This window comes from Lottia gigantea, assembly GCF_000327385.1.
Source record: "Lottia gigantea unplaced genomic scaffold LOTGIsca_116, whole genome shotgun sequence".
In the NCBI taxonomy this organism is placed as follows: domain Eukaryota; kingdom Metazoa; phylum Mollusca; class Gastropoda; family Lottiidae; genus Lottia; species Lottia gigantea.
Window position 1 is genome coordinate 266,180 of NW_008707145.1, and position 10,034 is coordinate 276,213.

Here is a 10,034-nt window from a genome sequence, read left to right on the forward strand (position 1 = left end):
TAACATTCCTTAAGTTATATTATTTCATTATTATACTTCTTATACACAGTTTTTTTTTTCTATCTAAAAATAAAAATATTAACAGTTTTGATTTTTATTATTTTCAATCCAAATTATTAGACTTTGAGAGACGTCTATGGTTCCTGCAATTCTACATGCTTTATCAAATGGTCCTTCCCAATTTTTGATGTGATGAATTGGTATTCAACATCACTCATTAACACTTCAACAATTATTATCTATTAACAAGGTGAGCTATAGTGATCGGTAGATTTGAATAATAGTTCACCAATTATCCGAGAAAGTATCTTTCCAACGGTTATCATTCCCAGGAAACTTTCTGCTGTGTGGGCGTATATAGCCTAATGGGCAATCACTCGTTGTATCGCATAATCTCTATGAATAACATTATCTTGAAAATGAAAATATCGATTTGAATTATCTCTTGGCGAGTAACTATCGTGGCTACAATACTGATGTAGCATATTCTGATGCCACGTCCAATGCATGCGATTTCATTGTATTTCAGTGTATTTATCTACGAGGATCGTTGAGAAAATAGCGGTTTATTGTGCTGGATCATCCGATACATAATATTGATTCGAACCTACTTTAGGTACAATTATGATCAATAATTGACTGATATAAGTAATTGTATTAATAGACGATTATTAGTGGTTAGGTGGTGATGAAAACACAGTCTCATTAGAAGCACTGGTCTATGTAAGGAGTTATAATTAGATATGTTTATAATGAATGGCTAATAAATAGGTTATTTTTTTATTTTGGTGAAAAAATAAGAATCAACCTTCTTCTGTAATGCATGGAAATGCTGAATGATAAATCCTGAAAAATGAAATCATTTAATGGGAATCGTTTGCCATTCGTTCGATCAATTGTACCTTAGTCTCAGAAGCAGGAATTTTAAGCTAAGTTAATTAGTACGAGTGTTCACAACTCATTGTCTAAATTTTAGCCTTCAAATCCATGTATGTACAGAATTATCCGCGAATGACAATAATAATGACGACTGGTCTTTTCTTGATACTCCGCCAAATAGAAAAGTCAGGCGAAATTTCTTGTTCTAGTTTGAAGCATACTTGAAGGGGTTATGCAGTTTTCGTTTACAGTTTCGTATATTCAAGAACTAAATCAACCCTCGAAAATGCCTAACCATGGCCTTCAAGAACAAATTCATTACGTTAGTGAAAGAGGTTGTTAATACATTATATAATTGAAACTATGAAAGCATAGGCCGAGGAGTGTAACACTTTGATAATGAATATACTACAAATTTCAGCTTATTTCTCCTTTTCCAATTCTATATAACACTGACGAAAGTATGTCCTCTAGCAGGCAAGTTCTGAAATCTTTTGTTAAATTTTCAATTTATTTTACCCATAATTGGGTTTCTGATTTAAGATTGGAGAGTGCGAGAAGTAGGTGAAATCATGTAGAATAGCTAAGAAAAACAATCTTATTAATCTGGCAGCGAGTTAGAGACGATCAATACGAACTTTCCAATCGGTAGTAGATCAATGGTGTTACATCACAGGCAGTCACATGGAAGTTTTGTTTGTCTGTGTTGTGACACACAAAACTATATAAGTTATAACAATAATAAATCTTCTAATAATTGTTATATAAGTAATCAAAATAGCAAAGCAGGTGACGGATTTTTTTTATAAATTATTGCCTTTATCGACAAATATTGATATTTTCTAGTTAAGTGTTTGAACAAGAGAGTATATCATCATACTGATTACGGATATCTATAAGGTTTGTGCATTGTTTTCTTTACTATAGTTTTTGATATCTCAGTCATTTTTGGGTTCCATAGATGCATATTGATCAAAATTGTGATCCAGATTATTCGAACCTAAAATTCTTTTAAGAACACGTTCTACTAGCTGACAGAGCTTTTTTGACAGCCATCCAGAACACTTTTCAGATTTAAAAACATACTTCCTGATCTCATACAATTAAATCAAAGTGTACCATGCAATTATAGATTGTCGTCACTTTCAGTCATAAAAAGTTATAATGGCATGATATCAGAAATATCTGTACGTGTTATTGTCGAATAGAACATATTATTGTCGCGATAGTTACGAGTGCATAGAAACTGTAAAATTTGCCAGCAATATCAAATCCCATTTCCGCGTAGTTAGCAAGTAGGCTAATTCCAGTCAGTCACGGATTTTTCTCAGGGTAAGCTTAAATTTCCTACCAAATTGTTTAAATTGCAATTATTCTTATTATAAAACATAGCCAGTATGGACTAAGGCAAAGTAATTCTCAGTTTTCATCACTCGATGACCTTCAAAGTAATAACTGATGCATTAAATACAATGACTTTGTTTTTGGAAATTTATCGAGTGTAACGTTTCACCCTCTGGTCGAGCGAGACTAAAACCTTAATAGGGGCTAATCTCTGCCAACCCCAACCCTAACATATGTGAGCCCCGACCCCCATCCTTCATCATACCATTTTTATTTGAATATTTCTGGAAAATCGTTCATTGAGGGACGACAATCTAGAACTTCCATTATGAAAACTTTGGGAATACATTTTCTAACATTTACAATGGGCATTTCAATTTTTTCGGACCCCAAACATTGCAAAACCAACATGTTTTCATTTAATTTCTGCAATAATCAATGTCTGGAGACTTATCAGATAGTGAAGCATGAAATAACCGAAAGTTCATCGATTGTCGAAACTCAAACACATTAGGGAAAATTTTTACTTGCATTGTCATTGCAAAAAGTTGGTTTTGTGTTGGTGATTTTTCAGATGGCTTGGATTCATCAACTAAAAAAAGCAAAAAAAGACCGACATATTGGATCTATGGTTAAAGACAGTTCTACTTTAAGCCATATAGACTCTAAGTAATCTGATATAAACTGTTAGTGTCAAGAGACTTATTACAGTTCTAGAATATCAATGACCAATTTCCATTAGATTCAAGTCCAGATCATGTTCAATTTCTTCACGTTGACAGGTCGTGATAATGTCACAGTTTAATCTCGATACAGAATATAAATTACAGAGAAGTCATGCCAGAGAACATGGAATTACTGTAACCTCATCGTCACAATGTCAAACTATTACGAATTGTGTCTAATACCTTGACTGCAATAGCCACCTTTCTTACATTGCTGAAGTATGTAAATGCAGCGATTTGGTTACATTATGTTACCGTATGCAGCCAAATATAGCCCGCGCAGCTGCATTGTTTACAATCATTCCATCGAGGGCACTGATTGGCTGTATTCGCTAGAGTACAATCCAATGAAATCGCTGCATTTACAAATTTCCGTGATACAAGAAAGGTGGCTGTTGCAGTCAACGTATTAGACGCCGTTGGTAATAGATTAACATTGTGAAGATGGTGTAACTGATTCTCACCAGAACTCTCGACTGTAGCTCTTTAGATCTGTGTATGAGTCCAGATACCACACTAACGTTTACCATGGATAGGCGACGGCAAATCTTCCACTGTGTAAAATTATAACAAAAAGTGAAAGTGGGGTAGGGTGGGGCAAAGCCGGATCAGTCTCTTTTAGGTGCCCCTCCCCTCCTCCCTTGCCTCGTGGAAACGCCACTGACTTATTTACATAAGTGCAGATTTGTACACATTCCTTATTTTCCATGACAAATTTAGCGATGAACATCAAGGAAGTATATACCTTTCATTAAAAGTGTGTATTCGATAACAACAAAAATGTTAAGTTTACATAGGTCTCTCTCCCTACCTTTTACGTAAATGATTTCCGGTTTCTCACTCCTAAATTATTGAACATTCACACCGTACAGTAGGTGACAAATCATTACTTTCGATTTCGCATTTTTAACATAGAAAATTCCGAGGTATTTTGAAGTATATTTTGTATAGTAAAGTATTGCTGTGAACAAACTGAACCCAAGTTAGTAATGTCTAGTTTTGAAATCAAGTAAGTAATGTTATATATTTTGGAAGTGAACAAACTGAATTCAAGTAAGTAATGTTGTATTTTGGCAGTGATCAAACTAAGTTCAAGTAAGTAATTTATAATTTAGCAGTGAAAAACTGAATTTAAGTAAGTGATGTCTAGTTTTGAAATCAAGTAAGTAATTTTATATTTTGGAAGTGAACGAACTGAATGAAAGTAAGTAATATTATATTATGGAAATGAACAACGGAATTCAAGTAAGTAATGTTATATTTTGGCAGTGATCAAACTAAATTCAAGTAATTTGTAATTTAGCAGTGAAAAAAAAAGAATTTAAGTAAGTAATGTCTAGTTTTGAAATCAAGCAAGTAATGTTATATTTTGGAAGTGAACAAACTGAATTACAGTAAGTACTTTTATATTTTGGAAGTGAACATCGGAATTCAAATAAGTAATGTCATATTTTGGCATGGAACAAACTTTACTCAAGTAAGTAATATATATTTCTGCAGCGAACAAAATGAACTCAAGTAAGATATATATTCCTTATCTTGAAGCGGATGAAAATGAAATTAAAATTCTTAAAGAAGGAAGTAAATTAGACTAATATGGCGCAGAAACTTCAAGATAATATCATTTTAAATTGAAACAAATCTATCTGAATATTGTGGGGAAATAAGATTGAAAAAATCAATACGAAAAGATAGCATTTCTTAGATTATAAACAGTTCAGATTTCTCAATGAAGATATCCGAGACAGCGGCGACAACATCCTCCCGAGACTGGGCCTACAAGGGGCACACTGACTGTATAGGGGACAACAATGTCGAAGCTGGTATCAAAATGCTGCGACTCTGTGGAGGCGTCGTAGATGTAAGCCTCTCATACTCCCCTGAGAAGGCTATTCCCATAATTTTTTTGTAAAAATTTATTTGATTTGGTGTATTTGTAACACATATTTTGGCGCACAAATATATTTTGTTAACAGTCAAGTTGGGGTACAATTGAATGTGTAAATCAATTTTTCTTGGGCGCAAAAGCCCACTGACCCCACCTTGGACCCCAACTAACCCCACCTGTACCACTACTGACCCCACCCTGTACCCCAACTGACCCCACCCTGTACCCCCACTGACACCGCCAACATTAAAAAGCTGCAATCATTAACTTTTCATTTTATGGAAACGAGGCATCAAGGAATACTCCCACGACAGACGACTAAAATCATTGCTGCTTATTTAAATCGGAGTCTGAAATAGAGCAATAAAGAAACATATCTCATTCTCTGATTATATGGCGACGAGATAAAAACCAGTTGGCAATTACCTAACTGTGTAGGTTGTAACTAATACATCTTGATTTTAAAATGTTTAGATTCAAAACGGTCGAATTCAAAATAATTCTACCAAATTATTCCAAGTTTAGTCCACCCGAAATGTCGTAAAATCATATTCACCATTCGTGTGTCAGATAGTACTAAGTCTCAGAAACGGGAATTTCTTAGCTTAACCAATCAGCGTTCACAACTCACCGTCGAAATTTGAGCCTTCAAATCCATGTGTGTCCAGAGTTATCCTCGTTTGAAAGTTAAAATGACGACTCCCTTTTTTTGAGACTCCGCCGTGTATAGAAAAAAAAAAAACAGATATAGAAATAGAAAGTGAAATTTCTAGTTTGAGGTATTTTTGAAGTTGTTATGCGATTTTTGTACAACTTCCTTAGTACAGTATCACGTACTTCATAAATAAATCATTTTCAACTGATATCAAGCTATATATGGAATCTGTGCGACAACAATACGTCATCAATATTTCAAAACCTAGCGAGGAATGAACTTCAAATTGCGTAAGAAACGTTATCACTAGTTGCTCTTTGTCACAACCGTATTGTGCGAAAAAGTGATCGAAGATGAATACTTATCATGATTATAAAGCGTGGGTACATATCATTATTTCAACCAAACTTAGCATAATGTTAATTAAATGATGTCAAAGCAAGCTCATAGATTATTCTAATGTCACGACAGCTTCTCGAAGTGATATAATTGTCTATATATTTTCTTAGCCCGCTTATAGAAATGACGATAGTGTCTACTTCCACAAACGGTTACTTTTGAATTGCTGGAGAACTAAGCGGTGGATTTTTGATGTAAAAAGTAATACGGGTTTAGAAATTCAGCCCAATCAGCAGGTAAAGCGAATGTGTGTATCTAAACGAGTGTATACCTTTAAGTAGTTATTATACATTAAGCACGTAGAATAATATCACAATTATCAAATTACTTTCAGGTTTTATGTAACGCATTAGTCACACGAGAAGAAAATGATATATATCCATTGAGGATGCATTCACACGGAAATTATCGTGAGCTGTAGATCATAAACACTCCAATTCCAAGATGAGAGCTTTAATTCACAGAAGTCACGAAACGAAGAGAAGATCTAGTTTGTTGGTTCCAGCAGAACTTTCGTTGCCTGATACTGGAACCATCAGACGACGATCAATCGGACTAGCTACAGGTGAAACATCACTACTAGCGCCACCTTTGGTTACCATCAGGCGTGGTTCCCATGGTGATATTCCCTTGATAATTCCGTCTGATTTATCTCCGAAAAAGGAACTGGAAGTGAAAGCAGCTTGTGAGGCCAGACGGCGATCTTCGTTATGGGAGAGCAGTAATCAGAACTTAACGCCACCTGGTGTTGGAGAATATTCTAATGTTCGCAGACGATCTTCTGGATATGGCGGTGAATTACAAAGACAAATCATTGCAGAAACTGAATCTAGTAATAACAAACTCAGACAGTTTGTAGGAATTGTTATTTTTGTTATAGTTATTGTTATTTCTTTTTCCTTTTATCGTTTGGTTCACCATTGAGAGAACAATCGAGAAAATGGCGTGGTTTACTTTATCCAAATAGCTTCAAATCCACATAAGGCGATGGATATCAACTTCCAAGATGCTTATCATTTTTGACTATCATAGGGTGCTAGGTAAAATACAGGGTTGGTATTTATTCCCCACCACCCAGCCGTCCGACCTGATTTAGCTACGCGTAAACAATTGTGCTATCTTGGTATCTCGAATAGTTGCCTATAGAAATTTTGGGAATTTGTGCTTGGATCTGTGCTTTGGATGAATTTTCCAAACTTTATGAAATGTGCTATGTGTTAATTTTCAATAAATCTGTTCAAACATAATTCAAAGTCAATCCCGGTATAATGTCGGTTTAATTTCTCAGGATGTGTTTCAGACTAATAAATGTCTGTCTGACACATGTTTCTTCTATTACGTTATAATAGGAGAAAATCAGGAAAATCAGGAAATTGGCTACCATTATTATCTTCCGATGAAATGTCTATGGTAGTTCATGGTACCGTAATCTATTTCTGAAGCGAGTGATGCCACAAATCAAGTCAAATGAGAATGCTCACTGACAGATGCTTGAAGCTGACCCTTAAAATACATATTGTATTCTTTAAAACATGTGCTTTATTGAATGGGTTTATGAATAAAAAATGTTAAGTCAAATTTGTAGTAAGCGGTCATGGAAATGCTTAAAATTTGCCACTTACTGAAAGTGGTTCTTTACAGTGACAGAATGATGCTTCGTTGTTTATGACCAATCATACTTTACTCTCAGAAACGGGACTTTTTTTTTTAGCTAAGCCAATCAGTACTAGTGTCCACAGCTCACATCGACATTTGAACCTTCACATCGATGTTTGTTTAGAAATATCCTAGTTTGAATGTTAAAATGACGACTCGTCAATTTAAGATACTCTTAAAAATTTGTGCCTAAATACGCTACTGGTTTCAATAAAACTGATAAATATTGTGGACTTCAGCTTTGAAATGGAACGTCACCCATTAATAATGCAAATTCAATAATTTCAGTCAGTTGTATCTATGGTCTATGGTCCATTTAGCAACACCTTCACTTTGTTGGACTTCTAGTAAGGTCAAGGTGGGATTGACTGGAAGGCTTTTATTAATATTAACCCATGCAATCTTCTCGAAACCTACGTTAATCCAACGGGATCAAGGGAAAAATTATTAGCACACAAAAGATCTGCAATGTCAAGCTATTAGAACTCCGTCTAGTACATTGGTTGCATTTCCACCTTTCTTCTAAAACGGTAGTTTGTAAATGCTGCGATTTGATTGGATTGTACGCTACCGAATACAGCCTTCGATTCCCTCGATTACACGGGCAGCCATATTGTTTATAGTCTATCTGTCGAGGGCACCAATTGGCTGTATTCGGTAGTCTACAATCCAATCAAATGACTGTCCTCTGTTTAACAAGAAAGGTATTAGAGACAGTTGGTAATATCTTACTGAAAATTCTTAATAGCTTGAGATTGTGAAGATTCGTAAAAGCTTGACATTGTGAAGAATCGTAAAAGCTTGACATTGAGAAGATTCGTAAAAACTTGACATTGTGAGCGATTCGTAATACCTTGACATTGAGAAGATTCGTAAAAACTTGGCATTGTGAATATAAGATCTGAATAATGTCACATTGATCTGTATATCTGTATCTGTATATAGAAATAATCATTATTAAATGAAACTGTCAGTTCTGAGATAAAATGTCTATTTGATCTTACATTATAAGAAAAAATCTCTACCGCGTGAAGTAATGTTGTCTGGGAAAATTTATTGATAATAAATTAACCTTTGACTTTGAAAATTCACATATATCTTCCACTGACTAATAGACTTTCAGGAACAGTGAGTTTTATTCTAATCGATTCCTTTCATAAATCATCATCTTCATTTTAATTTATGGTTTCATATCACGTTATAGCAATAGTTTCACTACCATTTTTATCATCTTTTCATCTTTTTAGCGTCAAGTTCTCATCCGTTTTTCTTTCACCTTCGGTTTTCTTCAAGCTAAGTATTTCCTCGCTTTTCATCGAGTTCTCAACTTCCAATCTAAATTATTCTTTATTCAGAATGATGTCAAGATATCTTAATAACTTCATAATGAAGTTTCATTATGTCATGTTCTGAGTTCTGTTTCCAGCGTTTCCAAGTCATGCTTCGTATCACCTTCCCATCATCACTAAGTTAAGATATGAATCGTCTTTTGATCTTCATCATATCATATTCTGTGTCAATCGTTTTATTCCTTTATTACGTTAGCATCTGAATCGTCTTTTCATCAATTAAAGGGACAGATGCTCATATTTGACAAAACGTACCCTAGTCTCAGAAACGGGAATACAGTGGAGCCGCGTTTATCCGGTTGCAGATATAATCCGGAAACCCCGATATCCGCACGCTTTTTACTGGGAACGGAATATTTACTATGTATTTTAGTTAAGCCAATCAGTGTTCACAGATCACCGTCGAAACTTGAGCCTTCAAATTCTTGTGTGCCAAGAATTATCCGCGTTTGAATGTTAAAAATGACGACTCGTCATTTTAAGATACTCTATGATATATAGAAAAGACATATTCAGAAAAGGTGAGCAAAATAGTACTTTTGAATACTATTTACATATATTCAAGACTAAAATCAACCCCCAAAAATGGCGCATCAGTCCCTTTAAATATCTAAATTGTATTGGTAAGTTCATCACGTCAATACCCGAATAGCCCTTTTTCACGTCTTCATTTCTATCTCTATCATATCAACTTTTTCCAAATACTTTATAATAATTTTAAAATATTATTTACCAATGTCTACAAATTTTGGAAACGATTCAAACTAGTTCTAAAACATGCTAGACAGCTATTATGCTTTTCCGTATCCCAATCTTGAATTGGTTTCAAATTATATCTATCAATCTTCAGTTTATTCTAGGTTGTCTTTCAATTTCCATCGTGTTACGTGATATATTGACTTGTCATATTAAGTTCCCAATTGTATATCCATCATTTCAATACGAGAATTTGTACTTGAACATTGGATAAAATATTAATATCCACATAAAAAGAACACTAGATGTTGTAGTGTTATCATGCGGACAAAAAAGTCAATTGTTCAAGTGTAAGAGCACCTTCACTATCCGTTCGACCAATCATACCTTAGTTTCTGAAACAGGATTTTTTCAGCTTACATAATCAGTAATAGTGTTCACAA

The 10,034-nt window shown here is 34.4% G+C and overlaps 1 protein-coding gene across 1 annotated transcript; it reads left to right on the forward strand.

The window, feature by feature from the left end:
• Window positions 1–6,334: 6,334 nt before the first annotated feature.
• LOTGIDRAFT_171544 (hypothetical protein) lies at window positions 6,335–6,814 on the forward strand (the record flags this gene model as incomplete). The annotated part of the gene is made up of 1 exon (XM_009047734.1): window positions 6,335–6,814. The coding sequence occupies one exon, from the start codon at window positions 6,335–6,337 to the stop codon at window positions 6,812–6,814; it is 480 nt and encodes a 159-aa protein (XP_009045982.1).
• Between the last annotated feature and the right edge of the window lie 3,220 nt (window positions 6,815–10,034).